Source organism: Vigna angularis, chromosome 10 (assembly GCF_016808095.1).
Source record: "Vigna angularis cultivar LongXiaoDou No.4 chromosome 10, ASM1680809v1, whole genome shotgun sequence".
Lineage (NCBI taxonomy): Eukaryota > Viridiplantae > Streptophyta > Magnoliopsida > Fabales > Fabaceae > Vigna > Vigna angularis.
In genome coordinates this window covers 2,182,122-2,199,277 of record NC_068979.1, presented here as the reverse complement: position 1 = coordinate 2,199,277, position 17,156 = coordinate 2,182,122, and the positions used below count along the sequence as shown (strand labels likewise).

The following is a 17,156-nucleotide window of genomic DNA, read 5'->3' as shown; positions in this document are numbered from 1 at the left end:
GCTAATAGATACTTCAAAATAATGGTTTTATGTTATTAGAACAATTTCTTAACATATAAATTATAGAAAAAAATTAACTACTACATTGTTTGTATGCTTTTAATTATAATAGATTTTTATTAAATATTTTTATTTCATTGATGTTTCCTAGAGACACTGATCAGTATTTTTATTTATTTTTATTACTTTTATGCGGATATAGGTAAGGAGATATTTCGGCTGGGCATATTCTTTTTATTTTTGGAGATAATGAAATGCCGTATATTCTAAACGGCTTTCTTTCATAAATAACTGTTTTTTTTTTTCTGCTATAGTTGGTCCATTCGTTTTTACGGATCCCAGTAGAGTATCAGCCCAGTAATGCAAGATCAAATATTTGATTTATTTGTTTATTCCTTTTAGCCATAATTCATAATTTTACGTAATCAAATTATTCTATAAATTTCAAAAATTATATTTAAACAACACATTTTATTAAAAAATTTAAATTCTTTTACAAAATAAACTATCCTCTAAAAAATTTTCATCCTATAAATGTATTCTCAAAAACTTATACTTGATAACTATAGAAGCACGTCTTCGAATAACTCATGCCACTGTTTACTATTATCGACGCTGTTTATTTTTATTTTTTACATTTGACTAAGTAATGAATGAGAAACTCAAAATTTAATCTATCATTCTTCAGACAAGCGAAATAGATGTTACTTTTGGATAGAAAAAACACGAATTACAAATCTAAAAAGAAGTACAAATTAATTAAACATTGAAAATAGGGAAAAGGATCTATCGTCGCAATGACAGTAAAAACACGACCATGTCGTCTTTTATGTAATATGGTATGTTTATGTTCAAAATTAAAATGATGTGTTGGAGTCGAAAAAGGTACAAGCTTTGTCTGATTTCCATGGAGATAAAACCGATAAAGGAGCAGACGACTAGCAGTGTGATACAGTTCTTGTACGCAATACATCAAAACCGGAATTCGTTAGCAATAAAAGATCGCAAATCTAAGCACTGGATTGGTGGAGGTAAATGCTACTAAAATAATTAAAAGGGATATATCTAATTAACAACAGTTATGAGCTTTGGATTTTGTTTGAAGTTGCGTATATAATATATACAAGAGAAAGATGGCGAAGAAGAGGGTTAACATCCATGCATCCTTAAATGTTGGAAAAAGAAAAAGGAACAGTGACGGTTTCATTCATCGTTGTAGTAGAATTGAGGGATTCCTGAAGCAGCCCACAGTCTATCATTGAAGGCAGCTTGCATATGGTGGGGTATGAAGGGCGTCCGACAGAGGGGACACGTTCTCTGATCGTACCCCATCCAACGGTCCAGACAACCTCTGTGGAATATGTGGCGGCAGTTCGTCAACCGTCTGATCTCGTCCTCTCCCTCGAACTCGTACAGACACACCGCGCAACTCTCCGCCGCCTCCACCTCCGCCCCCGCCATCTCCGAGAACTTCACCACCGGCAGGATTTCCCGGATCAGCACCGCCGACACCGACTGCAATTCCGGCAGCCTCTCGGGCCACGCAATGTCGGGTTCGAAGAAATCGTGGAAGCCCATGTAGCACAAGAGGAGGGTGAGGAGTTTTCTGATGAGGCCCAATACGGATAGGAGATGAAGAAGCACCTTGGGTAGCACCCATTCTGTGTACCCCACTGGAAATCCCATGTCTTTGAGTCACAGGCAGAAGTATCTGGAGATGAAAATATTGGTCTGAGGAAGAAGTAAGAGGTGACGGTTTGGTTTTGATGGAGGTGTTAAATAGATGGGTTATTGGAGGGGTGAGATTTTGACGTTGAAATACCGAAATTGGGGTTTGGTTTTGTTGAAAATGGCAGGCATGGAGCATGGAGCATGGAGATGAGATGAAATGGGACAATATTTTGATCATAAAGTAATGACCCGAAAAGCATGTACAGTACTGTGCTTTATGCTACCTTTAACTGCTGTCTTATTCGTTGGTTTCTCCTGTTATTTTAATCCCTCCTTCTCTCTCTTCCTTGAATCATTGTTCTACTAAATACAGGCAACCAAATATTCTTATCGATTCTCTGCACCCAACTCCCTCCATTTCACGTTCTCCTGCTCCTCCCCCACTTCGAATCAAAATACTCGCAGGATTTTTTCTTTTAAAGGTACGAAAATTTTGGTACTAATAAGTTCTAAACAAGATCACCAATTTAAATCAGATCCCTTGTGTCCATTTAAACAGTAGATGAAGGAAAACAAAACAACTGGCAAAATAAATGAACAAATTATGGTGTGGATAAGTTTTGAAAGAAGTCATATCCCGGTGTCAGAACTTGTAATTACTTATGAAACAACTGAGTTAGCTCATGAATTGACGTGTCATTAAATATCTCAGAACTTTTTTTATCAGCAAATATCTTAACATGTCCTCAAAAGGGATTATTGTGTATAAACAAGTCCGGCTTAAATAAAATATAGGCAGACGAGTGAAAATTCAATCGTGGCTGGTAACTACTGTAAAAACCATGACTGGACCAGAGCAGTAACAGAATCACAGCTGCCATAATCTCAATAACAAACGTTGTTCATGATGACAACAAGATTTTCTCCTAAAACCTTGGAACGATGCCTTCTGTCTATAATTTTTTTTGGAGTACATTACTCTGTAATCTCAACCAGTCAACTTTGGTCATATGCATTGGGGAGTGTATAACTAATGACTCAAAACCCCACTGATTGAATTGGGCAATACGTTGGAGCATTAATTTTTTGAGCAGAAAATTTCAAAAAGGTTCTTCTGTGGAAAACAACGACTTGGATGCTATATCGTTACACTTAAAATATCTTCTTGCGCACATTAATTTGGTGTCAGAGTATAGGACATGGAAGTTGTAATTAATTTCCAGATAAGATCATCAAACCTTCTGAGTGTTTGACTGTCAATTTCGATCCTCTGACAGATGAAATTTGTCATTACTACTGCTATCTGCCTTGCCACTCGAGAAGAAAATGGAGAGTGGTGGCGATGAGTTGAATCAACCGAAGAATGGTAAAGGAACAACATTTGACATGCTTTGAGACATGCCTCTCTCTCTCTCTCTCTCTTTCAAAAAGATTATCCCTCAAACTTTCTCTTTTTATTCAATCATTTACCATTTTTTCGTGTTTTTAGCAAAAAGGAAAGAACTCTGTCCCGAATCACTTTATCCTTTTCTTTAACTTGTAGTTGTAGCATCTTAAATATCATAATGTGAATTTGGACTTTGGCTTTTCTGCAGAACCACACGTAATGTACAACATCTAAGAAGAGTACTTTATTCAAACCCTTTGTTCGAAGACTATTCCAGAGTAGAGAAGACCGTGAAGACGCCCAAGATACCCATCAACTACCACTCCATGGATAAATGCATGACATGACACTTTTTTACATTAACTCCTGCTGCCAAATGAAAATTCTAGTTACACAATTATTCTATCAGTCTCCAAGCAAACTTATAAAACTGTGATTCATCAATTGCATTAGAAAAAAGTTAAAAATTTGTGACATAACAATAAGATGTACTAGAGAAGACTAAAATAATAGTACCGAAGAATCAAATTGAAGGGCAATATAAAAGTAGGCTACCCCTATAGTAGTAATCAAATTAAAGCATGTTTCAGAATTGCAAGTAGCGTTAAATTTTAGGTACAAATAGATTGATGGGAAGTTCACTTACCAGCAAAACCCGTGAACTCATCAATATTACCTTTTTGCCATTTTCAATAACATAATTATAACCACAACAGGATTATTCTCCGCCTTCATGAGTTATAGCGAAATGCAAATAATTTAAATTAAATACTGTTCCAGTAAAAGAGTGTACAGATCTTAACTGAAAAACATACATGATATAATTTTTTGAGAAAAACTAGAAAAAGTGTGTTTGATTGGTAACATAATGTAGGGGAGAGAGATATGATTGAGGGAGATGGGCACATGAAGGAGGCAGAATGGGCTGGAAGCAATGGAGGAGAAGAAGAGAAAAGAAGAGAAGAGAAGAAGAATTTGTTTTGTTGAGTTTGGTTTGGTTTAGTTTAGGTTAGGGCAGCAGTGAGTGAGGAGGCACAAGAGAGACAGAGAGACAGGCAATGGCATGAGCAACGCCAAACACTCCCTATTCCTAATCTCTTCTGACATCTTGTCTGATGCATCCAAGACACTATTGGTCCCCATTCATTGTTCCTCAATGCCATAAATAAATTAATCACACTCTTACTTTCACTAACACTTCTCTCATTCTTTCTTCTCACTCTTTCTTTACTTTTCCCTTATTTTATCAAAACCAAGGTTTCACATTTATACTATCAATTAACAATTTTTTTATAATAATAATAACAATAACATTTTAAATTAATCAATAATATTTTCATAAGTAGTTAATATGTAATTGCCAAATAATTAAATACTCTTTTTTGACATAATTTTTCCACTAATTTTACACACACCTTTCGCCCAGTTTGAATTAATTTGGAGTCTGTAACAGTAGCAGTGGAGCTCTTGAGTAACCGGGTTAAGACCGGAACCCGCCACCAATCTCATTCGCTTTTGGATTGTTGTTGTATACACGTTAACATTATAGTTGCTTAATAGGATACTAACAAAGTGGACATAAAATAAAATATACGTATACATATAAGATATAAGAGACTTTTTGGAGTGGTACCAAAAATAAATTCGTAAAAACTTAATTTAAAACAGATAATATCTTTACCAATATGGAAATCTACGTGTATATTGAACCTTTGAGGCTCAAACGAGCATGTCCCTCCACGGTAAGGTGAAACTCTAGTAGGTGACCTGTGGGAGATAGATAAAGAACCATAATTCTTTGTTTAAGAAGAAGATAATTAAAATACAAACAAAATTCCAATAGATTTAGAGTGATACTCCCTCCACCACCTCATTTCTCCCTCTACCTCACCAATTTTTTTAAATTCTAAATTTATCCTTTTTACTTTTTACTTTTACCAATTTTACTTTTTATTTTCTAAAACGCTAATCTCAATTCTTTTCATTTTCACTTTCCATTTCGCAGCAAGTCATCACCATTCATTGTTACTTTCTCTCTTTCTCTTAATTTTCACTTCCATTAACAAAAAAATTTGACAGAAAAAGCAAATGTGCATGATATAAATTTAAAACATTTATAACTTCTAATGAATTTTGAAGTATCATGATTCCATAATATAATCGGTTAAAAATTTCTTCTTCATTTCCTTGTCTTTAAATAACCAAACTTGAAAATATATGCTTAAAATTACATTTGTGCTTACAGTGGTGCAATAAAGAGAAGTATGTTTGTTGAGTACAAAATAAAAAGTGAATAAAAGAAAAAATAGTTAGTTCAGTTTATCTTCTTCTATTTCTGTCAAATTTTGTGTTAATGAAAGTGAAAATTAAGAGAAAAAGAGAAAGTGACAATGGGGGATGTGGGCTTGCTCCTGAGAGTGAAAAGGGAAGTGAAAATGAGAGGGGATTGGGATTAAGGTTTTAAAAAATAAAAAGTAAAATTGGTAAAAGTAAAAAGTAAAAAGGATAAGTTTAGAATTTAAAAAAAAATTGGAGAGGTGTAGGGAGAAGATGGGGTGGTGGAGGGAGTACCACTCATAGATTTATATACACATAACATATTTTTCATTTTAAGAAACATAATATCTTACCAATATAGAAATTGTGTATGTATGTTGAACCTTCCTTTTTCTACGAATTAATAAAACATTGTTTCCTAAATTATTCATGATTAATTAAGTGTATAAATACTTTTACAAAATATCAATATATCAAGTATTGTATCATCTTCCTATCTTCTATTAAAATATATTCTCGTTAAAGTTTTGTTAATAAATAATATTATCAATTTTTTTATTCTCTTTTAAATTTTTTAATATTATGTACGCTTTTACAAATATACATATATTGCTTTTAAATAAGAGTTATTATGACTAAATTGTTCTAGTACGTATGATAATTTTACATAGTTCAGTTGAGATTAAAGATGACTCATCTATATATTCTTTTCCAAGCTCTTTAGTTAAAGTTTAAGAGGAATCGCTTTTAAAATCACTTTTCCGTTTTCTCATTTGAGATTATGAGATTGAAAGTTATTTTTGGAACATATTTTACATCATCACAAACAATTTCAATATTATAACTTTAAATATATTGAAATAATACTTATAAAGTTGATTATCATATTTGAGATATTATTCATTTTTTATTCTTAAAAAAAATCTTAGATAATTAAGAGATTAAGGTGTATTTTGTTATTTATTTAAAGCATACGGTTTTTACTTTAATACTTAAAAAATATGTATCATTTTTATTATTTTTATATTTCTTTATAAATTCTAAAATAATTCTTATTGGAAAAAAATTATTGATTGCAAGACTATTTATTTATATTTTTTTTCAAAACAACATGTTAATAATTATATTATTTTTATTGTTGGTTATTACATTTATCAAAGTCTCATGAGTAGTATAAATAAAAGAATAATGAAAACTACTGTAAAAAAATGAAGTGTTTATTTGATAGTTGACTACACAACTTAATTACTTTTTTAAATGGTTTGTTCCTCTAAATAAAAATGCATTGGAGGGTTTTTGTAAAAAGGTTCCAAGTATTTATGGATGTAGGTAAGGAAATATTGAATCATATTACATCTACATTTATAGTTTTATTTATGCTTCTCGGTGTACATCAACATAAATTTATTATTTTCTAATTATTCTCAACATTTTAAAAAGATTTTTTTATCATAAATTTTATTCTCATTAATAGAAATTTATATAGTGGGAGATGGAAATATAACCTTGAGTAACTTTTAATTGGGCTGATGCATTAGACTTTGATATATAAATAATGCAAGAAAGAAAAAAAAAACTCAAACTATAGTGAAAAAAAAAATTAAAACAAAGAGAGAAGCCACACAAAGTTAAAGAAAAAATAGGATAGAGAATTAGAAACTAACAAGACACACCAAAAAGTGTAGAAAGAAAAAAAGAAGACGAAGAGAGAACATATGGGAAGAAATTAGGATATCAAATGGATAAATAATAATTTCATAAATTAACCGTAAAAGAAACTTGTTAAATTAATTGTATTCTAGTTAAAATATTAATTTGAAGATATTTAATTTTCAAAATTATTCGTTAGTAAATTAAATTTTAAATTTTAACATGAAAGGACAAGATACAATTTCATGTTTATATATTTCAGGAAATAAAAAAGTTATATAAATTACTCATCTTAACAAGTGCTATATATCACAGTTAAATAAGTGAAATTATATATTTTAATACCAGAAAAGAAAATAATACAATATTTGTGTTTGTGGAAATTAATCGTAATTTACTAAAAATAACATTTTAACCTAAATGTACATAACTATAAACATATTCAGTATACATAAAATATAAAGTTTCAGTGTTTTGAGTTAGTTTTAATAACTGAACTTTTACATTGCCAAAGATTTAAGAATTACTTTAATATATAAGTCTCAAACAATTATTGAAAAAATAAAAAATACACGATGATTTAGAACTAAATTAATTAAATTATTGACTTGTTTTGACTGTAATTAAATTGTATTAGAAACTTAGGGTGGCATATGGCAGTACAGTAGGCATATGATGAGTTTGCAGGAAGAGCAAAAGCAGCAGCCTTTAATAGTTAATTTCCCACTAATTACGTTCGTACGTATTTATTAATTTGATTCTGACTTACCTGTGATTAATGACATTGTTAAGTTATTGATGCCAAAACCTTGAGTTTAATTTCAGAAGCTGTCTGCCACTACAGTTAAAGTAAGAAGTTGGAAGCAAAATTGTCACTCACATCTTTCTGTGCCTCTTCACTTAAGTCATCACAATTCAAAATAAGATTTGTTGGGTATATAGAGAGAGGAAGGTTTCTATGGAATACATAAACAACAATAATATCTAAACTATTTATATAAAAAATTGACATAATTTTTTAATCAAAACTTTAATACAATAAATTAATAGGTTTTTCATCTTTATATATTATTCCACTATTTTATTTTTATTTAATGTGAGACTTAAACTTACACTTAAATACCAATAATACTTACGAGAAAATTAAGAACAACTTGCGGATATCTTATACAACTTGGTTATGAGCCGTCACTGTTTTCTTTTTCCTCGGTCTTAATTTAACATGTGAGACCACGTTTCATGATTGCTTAGGAGCACAGAGAATGCTTCAATTTTGAAACAAAAACCAAATACACCCAGCAAGCTGCTGTGCTGTTAATGCAGGAAAGGACCACGTATATATACATGCACTTTCTCCTTTCTCCGTATCATTTGTCCTCTCTTTCTTTTATAAATATATATTTCCAACACTAATCAAACATAATAATTATTTTAATCTCGTTTTAATTACACTTGTATAGTATCTTCTGATTAATAAGTTGGTCGAACGATTAATCCATCAGTCAACAAGGTGACTTTTTCGATCAAGACGATATTTTTATCAGAAAAACTCGACAATCAAACAGAAATAATTTAAGGTAGACAATCATTTTAATTAATTATCTTTCAAGGTTGGTGGAGTTTAGATTATAATGAAAAATTACAAAAAATTATAAATAAAAGTACAAAATAAGGTGGTAGATTCTTCTTTAATTGTATTTATTATTATTTTTTCTAAAATCAAACTAATTTTAAACTTGCAATCGGTATTGACGAACAATAATTAAACTTGAAAAATGAATATTGGACAACTGATTACCGAAACAACATTCTTTAAGTTTGTCATATCGATTTAAAAATATAATTTTGTTTTATCTATTGTTTATAAGAATTACTACGACAGAGTTAAAAACGTAAAAAAAATTGATGAATTGGACATCTCAAAATTATATTTATAAATATTTAACAAAAATATTATTATGTAATATTTAATTGTTTTTAATCATATTATAAATCTTCTAATAACAAACAAGTATTCAAATTTTTCATAAAGTTAATAAATAAGTAATTTTAGTAAATGAAGTCTTAACTTTTATAATAATATTGTTGGACTTTTTTCTTCTAGTTAAGATTTTGGTGAACATGAACTTAAGAAGCAACCACAAGAAGGTAAGAGAGAAGCAGAAAAATGTTCATAAGACATTCTACGACCTAGTAAGATCTAGCACACTAAGATAAGATTGAATAATTAAAAGGGTGGTGTGAGATGATAGAGTGAAAAACAAGTACCTAACCCAAAAAGTCCTTTCTATTGATTTTAGCTATATATGGTACTATCTATAAAAATAAAGGCTATATAGCCTCTGCTCATAACTTTCATCTATCTGAGAGCTCAGACCACTACAATATACCAAATTCAAATACTTAACCATTCAACCACTTCTGACAATGACGTGGCTCCACTTCGTCCATCCGATCCCCATATAGAAATAACTCTCATCTATTGCTATTGCTACAAATAGTACATCTAATTTAATATTTCTTATCATCTTTTTTCTTAACTACAAACATGTCTCTCATGATCACTTTAGCTATGTCAAGCTTTAAAATTAGGAAAATATGTTGTACATTTTTTGTTTTTGGAGAAATATATATATAAATATTATATACATCTGAAGACATTTGGAAGTGGGAAAATAGGGTTGAATGATTTTGATAGCATAAAGGGTTGAAAAGACAAAAGGCAAAATAGGGTGTTGTTTCAGCCACTTCAAACTGCTTTTGATTCTCAGCCTCTGCAGTAAGGTCTCCCATGTCACCATCTTCTATCAACTCTGCAACACTCTTCTTATTAGATCCTAATCACAAATCGGATTCTTTTTTTCAAAATATATCTTTTTACGCTTAAATGATTACTTCGTTTTCATATAAGAGGTGAATTTCTTTTTAGTACCCGGTTTTAAAAATAAAGACATTGGGTCCCTATGTTATGAGTATGAATAAGGTCTTGTCCGTTAAGTTGACAGTAACAACGTTAAATCGATACTAATGTGATTGTCCTTTTTCTCTTTTCTCTTATGCTATTCAGCTTTTTTTATCTTTTGTTTAGCTTTTTCTTTGATGATTTGTTGAACTTGTTATTTCTTTATGCACCTTATTCATATATTTCTCATAATATAAGGATCCAATGTCTTGAATTTTAAATCCGGCGTACTAAACAGAAATCCACCTCTGGAAACGAAGTAAGCATTTAAGTCATCATTTTAACAATTAACTTTGTTCGTTATTTAAAATATATATTTTTCTTATCTTAAATTTATCTTTATTATCAATACATTTTATTTTACAATATTTCAGCCATTATTTATTAATAATGCGTACTTATTCATAGTATTGTACTTATTCACAGTGTTGAATAGAGACAAACAAAAATTAATTTAATTTTGCATAAAACTATATTAAATATTTTGACATAAATTATCACCAATCTCTTAGAACATGTCTTAAGATAGAGATTAGAAGGATTATATATTTATACAACTGTTTTATGATATTTATTAATCTAAATTTTCTACAGTGTGGATGGGTACGATAGAATATTATGATTTCTGATTTGTTCAATAATGAAGATATAATAGTATTATCTTGGTATATATTATATATACTTTACTTTCTTTGGTATGTATACATTTTTTTAACGAGGTTTCATCAAATGAAAAGATAAATCTTAAATTTTCAAAATTTGTTATTGTTTACACAAAAATGATTTATTTTTGTTCCCTCCTGTAAAATATAACAAATGTCCAATTTGTATCAGTTTCCACAAGAAATCCTCTTATTTATTGGATATAAGTATAATTGTTGATAATATTCGATTTAAAAATTACGAGAGCATAAGAGGTATTCGTATCTTTATATCTGTTATAAAAACCATTGTCATTCTCATACTTCTCATTTTAAATTATTAAAATATATTTAATTTATTAGATAATTTAAAAGATTTATATTTTTATTTTTATTTAAATTTATAACTTATTTATAAGAGAAACATTTATTATTTTTATTTTTCTGTAATTATTTGACCTTAATATATCTATTATTTGATATTTCTATTTAATATTTATATATTTATTATAATTTTTTTAACATTTGATTACGAAGAAAAGAAATACACATCCTTTTAAACTTAGATAACTAATTATATCATGCTTTTAAATATTTTATAAAAATTATTTAATTAATATTTGGAATATAAATAGATAAATACGAGTTATATAAAACAAAAAAATTATATCTCATAAATATAAAGGTGAAAATTAATTTTTACTTAAAAATAAAAATGGAATAATAGTGTGGCAGTCCCACCCAGCCGTTGCCATCCCCAATCTTATAACTTGGAGGACTTGAAAAAAAAATAATAAGAAAAAAAAATACTATTTTAGAGTTTATGGCATATTTAATGTACAGATTGACCTGCATGTTTGGCCCAAGACCACAAAGCTCAACGGGGAAGCCCAAGACCACAACGCTCCACGGGGAAGCCCATGCCCGCCACCCTTGTCCATAGTTTTTTAATTGGGTTTAATTTCAAAAGTGCTTCTTGATGATATCGGGATGTAGCTTATGGTAGAGTGCTTGAAATGAAAACTAGCCTTAATTTTAAAACATGATTGTAATTACCACCGTGAGGATATGTTGATATTTTCTTTTAATTCTCCCATTTGTTCAATTAATGATGTTTTTTTTAACTCTCTCATTTATAGGAAATATGGCAGTATAATTAGTTTGGTGAATTATATTATTGAATTAATAAAAAATTTCAAATATGGAAAATCATACATTAAAATAGTAAAAACAAATAACTAATTTTTTTATTGTACTATACATGAACTTAAAACTTTTAAGAAAATTTATCAACACATCATTAAAAAAACCATGATGAAAAAATCAAGGAAAAACTAAGCATGTTTGTTGATGGTAATAATGTATTGAGGGTTATTTGGGTAGAACAAAAAGTATTTCTGGAAACTGGGCTAGATTTAACTTAGACTCACTTTATGTATTTTTTATTAGTTAAAGGAAACATTTATTAATTTTATTTTACTTTATTTACTCACTAATGTTAAATACCAGAGTGAAATATGTATTTTAGATTCAAATATTAAACTGATGTCTTGTAAATTGTGAGGTTAGAAATTAAAGTAATTTGCCCGTGATTTACTCAAAATGACAGTACATAAAAGATTAACATGCATGGTTAATGGCTACATGAAAATTAAAATAAACTTGTGTTATTGATCATAACGAATAATCTTGAATACAATAGCAAAAGGGGATGTAGCTCAGATGGTAGAGCGCTCGCTTAGCATGCGAGAGGTACGGGGATCGATACCCCGCATCTCCATGTTGATGAAGTACATTTTTTTTGCCTTTTTATGATAATCATTTCATATGTTGAAGATAATATAGCAGAACTACCCTGTAACAGGTTCTTTTTTCGTAAACAATCATCCATACGAGGATGTCTTGTTTGTTTGAAAGCTTACTAAAAAGCACGTTTGGTACCACGATATAAGTTTCTAAATGCAACAGGAAAAAAAATAATACAAAGTTCCGTGATTGTGTATAAGAGGAAGGTGTTCGATCGTACAATATCAGATTTTAGTTATTTTGGAAATGACGATGGATGCACTAAAGATTCTGGGTTTATGCAGAGATCAAGAGTAAAGACTCGTGGAAAAGAGTAGTCATGATTTTTACTTGAATTGCATCTGATGCCGCAGATAATGGAGTCAACTTAGGCAACAAAACATTTGTTATACCATCTATACTCGCCTACAATTGCCAAACACGGTGCTAACCAAAAGTAACCCGATCATTGTATACTCACTTTTTCTATTGTTAAATTCTTGGGTACAAACTTTTCTACTAGTTAGCTAGATACAACACTACTCTTCGTTTTCATAACTGAGCTATTTATTGTACATGCTGTGGTTTATAGCCTTTGCATTGACTTTGAAGTTGCTGCAAGTTCTTGATCAACTCCTTGTTCATACTATACTAGCATGTTTCTTCACCGAGGTGGGGAAAGAAGGAATTGACCATTGGACAATCGTAATTCAGATCAGCAGGTCTTGCAATTTTATGCCTTCATACATGTCAAACACCTCTCAGTCCAACAAGTTCATCAAACAACAACGACGTAGTTCTCATAAAAGAAAAGGCTAAAGTGAAAGGATCATGATTCTTACCACTCCTGATCAATCAACATTTCATCAGTCAGTCCAAACCGCCTCAGCTCCTCTTCATCATGATGCATCAGTAAGCTATATCTGTTCATGCGCATTCCTCTTAGATTTCAATAACCTATTATTAATTCAATAAAGTAAACAAAATGAATCTACCTACCTTCCTCCATGACCCTTTTCCATGACAAGCATATTTCCATTGCCCAAGTTGTTGAGACCCTCGAACTGTTGAACCGTCCACTTGTACCACCTCATGAGAAACACTCGAAGTGTTAGGCCGTGAGACACGATCACCAAGTTCATCTCTGATTTCCTCTCCTCGGGTGGCTGATACCGTCCAATATTAATATCTGTTCTCAACGTCTCTCTAAATCCTTCAACCACAAGTATAAAACTCTGCATCAGCACTTAACTTCATAACTTTGATTCCCGAACAACATATACGTATTAATATTACCAGTGATTCTATCATACACATCAGCCGCGGATTCTCCATCTGGAAATCGGTAAAAGAAACGGCCATAAAGCTGCCGAAGTGCCTTTTCCACTCGCATCTTTTCTCTGTTTTGAAAATTCCCTTTTGAATCACACAAACAATTAGTGAACTCAAGTGTGAAAAAACACACATTTCACAAGTACGGAGTACTTTAGCTAATATATATTACCAAAATCCTGTTCCCGAATGCGAGGTTCTTCCCTGAAACCAGCGATTCTGGAACGTTCAAAGGGACGAGCGAGGTGTTGCAAGGTTTGAAGGGTCCTTCGATATGGCGACACGTAGAAGTAAACCTGCCAGTGCTGTCCGTGTTCTTTCTCAATCATTTGTTTTATCCTGTTCCCACATGCCTCGGCTTGTGCCCTCCCTTTCTCGGTGAGCGATATCTTGGGATCAGGTATCCTTGTGTAGACGCTCTCATCCACGTTTCCTTCACTCTCTCCATGCCTAACAAGGATTATCCTTCGAGGCCTGGGTGGAACAGCCACGCCGGAAGCTGCAACAGAAGGGTTGCTCAGAGGAATCTTCTCCGAAACTCTGGCCAGGCCATTCAGTAGGAATGGCTCTGTCTGGCTGTGACAGCATTGGATTGGTGAGAACGCGCTTGTTTTGGAATTTAGTTTTGTTTTAAGGCCTTTTTGTTGAGACAAGTGGAGAGATGGAGTGGGAGATGCTGAGTATGGGAAAGGTAGCACAGCCATGCTCACGATCTGGTGAGTGATGAAGATGGTAAATTTATTGAATGTTCCAACCTCACATCATCTCATTTCTGTTGAATTCCTTTGCTCTGTAACTTGGTATTCACCTACCAATGAATGTGATTGGTATCAAGCAATAACAACCTCAGATGTGTGAAGAGTGTTTGCGGTGGAGATGAGAGTTTGTGAGCTGTTACGGATGATGAATAGTGAGACATAGTCCGAGGAGTAACGGATCTTCACTGTGGAATGACAAATGGCAGCATAGTTATGGCGCCATGTTGCCATGTTTTAGGAGAAGGGGAAACTTATCAGCATTTTGTACTGTGTGGATTTGTTTTGAGTTTTGGGCCTATCTTATTATGCAGACTTATAATCCAAAAGCTTAGCCCACCATGTGCAGTCTACAATAACTTATGGTATAAATATGTTTGGTGATTAATGCACCGTAGAAGCCTTCTTTAAAAGGGTGTGTTTAGTTGGAGGTAATTGGGGGAGAGTGATCGGGGGAGAGTGATTGAGTGGATTTGAGGGGATTTGAGGGTGATTTTTTTGTGTGTTTATTTGAGTGGATTTGAAGGTAATTGAGAGTGAATTTTGGGTTGAAGTTTGTGAGAATTAGTGTAGGATTTGATTGATGTGACGATTTTAAAAAATTAGTTTAATTGGTAGAAATTGAAGATTACCAAAATGTCCCTAGGTATTAAAGTAATATAAAATTATATTTGTTAATGTTATATTTAATTGTAAAAATGTTTATTAAAAGTTAAAAATTTGGAATAATTATTAAAAATAATTTAAAAAATATAATTAAATTATACTTGATTGAAATGATTTTTTTTTTAAATATAGTACTTGTTTGTGATATAATTTAGTTTTAAGAAGTATAAATTTAATTGTTATGGAAGTAAAATTTATTCATTTTGTAGACCGCATAAAATTAACAGAAGTTATAATTATCCATTACATCAAATAAAAACTCATTGCATACAGTGATGTCATAATGAAAAACTTAATCATCTAAATGGTGAAGAATTAAGTTAACATTTTGATTCAGCTGAGCAAACTGTCGGTTCATGTCGAGAGAAAGGTTTCAATTTGATTCTTCTCTTGTGGACCTCACTAATCAAATATCCATTCCCAGAAATCTTGAGATTAGAATAAAATACTTTTATTAAATCGGGATAGAACGGTGCCTGCAGTGTCAGAAATTCAACAACCCCTTGATGAATAAGATTATGTTGGAAAAATAACCCTGAACCAACAAATGATTCGAAATTCATTATTTTAGGAGCGACAATATTCCTCGTGTAGAAATCACTTGCATAGTTTTCCATCTGCTGGCTATGAGTAAAGAAACGACGCTGATCTAATTGTTCCGCTAGAGATGGTCTGATATGTGCTGGATCTTCTGACTCAGTCAGGGTTTCTTTTCCCTTACGACTTTTTCTGGACCTTTTGCTTGATGATGACGCCATTTTACAATTTCTTGAACAAAACAATAAATGAAAACAAATTATTCAATATTATAAACAATAACAACCAATGTCAAATAATTAGATCATAAGCATAAACATTACTAACACAAGTAGTGATAATTAGATCATGAGTCATAATTACATTAGAAATAGAAGTCATAATATAATATTAATACAAGTAGTGATCTAACACATCCTATCAATTTCCCCCCGAATACATTTTACATAATTTATTCCACCGCTTATGCGGTGGAAGTCCCATCAACCTCTTCACACATGTGGGATTTGCACATAAGAAGTCATAACATTGCTCCAACAAAGTCTCATCAGATATCTGCATCCCACTCAGCATATCGTAAATGTCAGCTTCTGTATATGTGTAGTTCGGGGTCCGACGAAGAATTTCTGTTTGAGAACGTAATATTTCATTCCTATCTTTCATCGTCGAAACTTGTTCTACGGCTGCATTAGAAATGACCCCGAGATGCACATTTGAAGAGGTAAGGGCATGAGTGAAACCGTCCAGACTGCTCCTCAATGCACTAAAGTGAGCATCAACGACATCGATCAGCGGTGCCTTCCTTTTGGAGCCTCTTGAGGATGAAGTTCCACCAGATGGAACGGAAGGCACAGATTGAGTATTCCCTGGACTATATTCATCTACAGATGGAGGAGGTGATGCTGGAGTTGGGTCTTTGTATGTCGTCCAGTCAGGTTGTTCTGGAATGTACTGAATGTTCTGATTCAAATCAACACTAACACGAGGCGTAATCCGACGACGTGTTTGACGAGCGGTCCGAACACCACTCCCAGTAGCTCGATCAAAAGCCCACAACTCCACCATTAAATCATAATGTCTTATGCTGGTAACTCTCCACTTTGATGCAGCTGGCCTCGACTGAAACAACGTACATGAAAAATTTAGTGGTTGAAGTTATATATTTTAAGAATGTACCAAAAGTCAATGTTTAACAAATACCTGAATTAGGTCAGCCCAAACCTCGTCTTCAGCTTCAAATCTCATAGTGACACTATTCCAAGCAAAGCCACTCAATCCACTAAAGAGGTCATGAGCCTCCCGCCATCTGTCTTTCAATACCTTTTGACGATTTTTTACATTAGCTTTAGTAACATAAACATAACCAGCGTTATGAAGGAATTGAACCATGTTATTGTATGCTTGGGTTGTCCAACTACCATCAATCCTATTCCCCAAACGATTATCCTCAATCATAGAATGCAAAAGTTTTGCATCCATGTCCTCAGTCCATT

General features: G+C 31.9%; 2 protein-coding genes and 1 non-coding gene across 3 annotated transcripts; 1 reads left to right on the top strand and 2 right to left on the bottom strand.

The window, feature by feature from the left end:
• Positions 1 to 1,087: 1,087 nt before the first annotated feature.
• LOC108320352 (brassinosteroid-responsive RING protein 1) lies at positions 1,088 to 1,807 on the bottom strand. The gene has a single exon (XM_017551740.2). It carries the CDS (start codon positions 1,684 to 1,686, stop codon positions 1,204 to 1,206), a length of 483 nt encoding a protein of 160 aa, XP_017407229.1. The 5' UTR covers positions 1,687 to 1,807; the 3' UTR covers positions 1,088 to 1,203.
• A 10,488-nt stretch (positions 1,808 to 12,295) lies between these two features.
• On the top strand, positions 12,296 to 12,368 carry TRNAA-AGC (transfer RNA alanine (anticodon AGC)). Its single transcript has one exon. It is a non-coding gene; the product is annotated as a tRNA-Ala (tRNA).
• Positions 12,369 to 12,704: 336 nt separating this feature from the next.
• Positions 12,705 to 14,714, bottom strand: LOC108320348 (phosphoglycerate mutase-like protein AT74H). Its single transcript, XM_017551736.2, has 5 exons — positions 13,878 to 14,714; positions 13,670 to 13,789; positions 13,373 to 13,586; positions 13,216 to 13,296; positions 12,705 to 13,112 (listed from the first exon to the last, which is right to left on the bottom strand). Exons 1-5 carry the CDS (start codon positions 14,407 to 14,409, stop codon positions 13,025 to 13,027), a joined length of 1,035 nt encoding a protein of 344 aa, XP_017407225.1. The 5' UTR covers positions 14,410 to 14,714; the 3' UTR covers positions 12,705 to 13,024.
• Between the last annotated feature and the right edge of the window lie 2,442 nt (positions 14,715 to 17,156).

Coding starts and splice junctions, on each gene's coding strand:
- LOC108320352 (XM_017551740.2), bottom strand. CDS start 1,686: ATGGGATTTCCAGTGGGGTACACAGAATGGGTGCTACCCAAGGTGCTT.
- LOC108320348 (XM_017551736.2), bottom strand. CDS start 14,409: ATGGCTGTGCTACCTTTCCCATACTCAGCATCTCCCACTCCATCTCTC. Junction 13,587..13,669: donor TGTGTATGATAGAATCACTG/GTAATATTAATA, acceptor TTGTGGTTGAAG/GATTTAGAGAGACGTTGAGA. Junction 13,297..13,372: donor GAAAAGGGTCATGGAGGAAG/GTAGGTAGATTC, acceptor GCGCATGAACAG/ATATAGCTTACTGATGCATC.